Genomic DNA, 1299 nt, shown 5'->3' on the forward strand with positions numbered 1-1299 from the left:
ATTTTAACCGATAGACCAACGATTCTGCCGGACTGCTGCCTTATATTCGATCTTTAATTATTGGTTCCCCATTTTGGTGCCAATCCAGCAAGTTCAAGGGAAAGCGCTATGTCGATTGCATCGACTCCACTTTTCAACTGGTACTTATTTCATCGACCCCGAAAGGATAAAAAGGCATTGTCGACCGTGGCGCAATTCGAACTCAAAATGTAAAACAGTTCTATATTTAAGAGATGAGAAATTATTTACATTATTTACATTATTTACATTTGACGGATATTTACAAGATGAAGATAAATATCCGTCAAATGTAAATAATGTAAATAATGTAAAAATGTAAAGATAGACGAAATGCACCGAAGCATTTTGCCCTGCGTGTTAACGACTCTGCCACAGCGTCGCCTTGATTCCTACTTTTAATTATTAAAATCTATAATTAGCCAGCCTTAATGCCATTTTTTGTCATCGTTTTCAGGTTAATGTATTCGATCCTCCCGCCTTCCGTTGCCAATAAACTGCGACACAACAAACCGGTCGATGCCCTGAAATATGAAGACGTTACGATTATGTTTAGCGGAATTGATGGATTTAGTAAATTCTGCGCCGAAAACTCCGATGCACGCGGTGCTATGAAAATTGTGAAATACCTCAACGATATCTACACCAGGTTTGATGTCCTCCTCGATCCAATAGTCAACCCGGACGTGTATAAAGTGGAAACGGTCGGGGAGAAGTACATGGCTGTGAGCGGTTTGCCAGAGTTGTGTGAGACCCATGCGAAATGTATAGCACACCTTGCTCTCGATCTCATGGACATATCACATGAGCTCTCAGACCCATGTGGTAACCCGATGGTGGTGAGTTAGTTGTTGTTGTTGTTGTTGGTGGTGGTGATGGTGTATATGTGTGTGTATGTATGTGTATGTACGCATGTATGATGTGTGTGCGTTTATGCGTCTGTCGAGTGTAATCCATGTGTGATATGCATTTCAGTCAAAACGCTAATGTAAGTCTGCTGTCGTCTTCAACATTTAGATTACAATCGGGATACACACCGGTGAAGTTGTGACTGGCGTCATCGGCAAAAGGATGCCCCGTTATTGTCTCTTTGGAAACACGGTGAACCTGGCCAGTAGGACTGAAACTACAGGAGTAAAAGGAAGAATCAACATTTCTAATTCAACTTACAAGTAAGTAAACGGCATCGTTCCCTTTCTCTCAGCCTCTGTCGATTTCTGTTCATATCTCAATCTCTTTCGATCTTATTCGTATACGTATGAGTAGATATATATATATATA

The 1299-nt window shown here is 40.8% G+C and overlaps 1 protein-coding gene across 1 annotated transcript in view; it reads left to right on the forward strand.

The window, feature by feature from the left end:
- Window positions 1–1299, forward strand: part of LOC106878947 (guanylate cyclase soluble subunit beta-1) — a 9115-nt gene that overhangs the window by 6171 nt on the left and 1645 nt on the right. Inside the window, exons 6-7 of the mRNA XM_014928322.2 lie at window positions 476–857; window positions 1036–1190. Coding sequence (XP_014783808.2) covers window positions 476–857; window positions 1036–1190 — 537 coding nt within the window. The remainder of the gene's footprint in view (window positions 1–475; window positions 858–1035; window positions 1191–1299) is intronic.

This window comes from Octopus bimaculoides, chromosome 20 (genome assembly GCF_001194135.2).
Source record: "Octopus bimaculoides isolate UCB-OBI-ISO-001 chromosome 20, ASM119413v2, whole genome shotgun sequence".
NCBI lineage: Eukaryota > Metazoa > Mollusca > Cephalopoda > Octopoda > Octopodidae > Octopus > Octopus bimaculoides.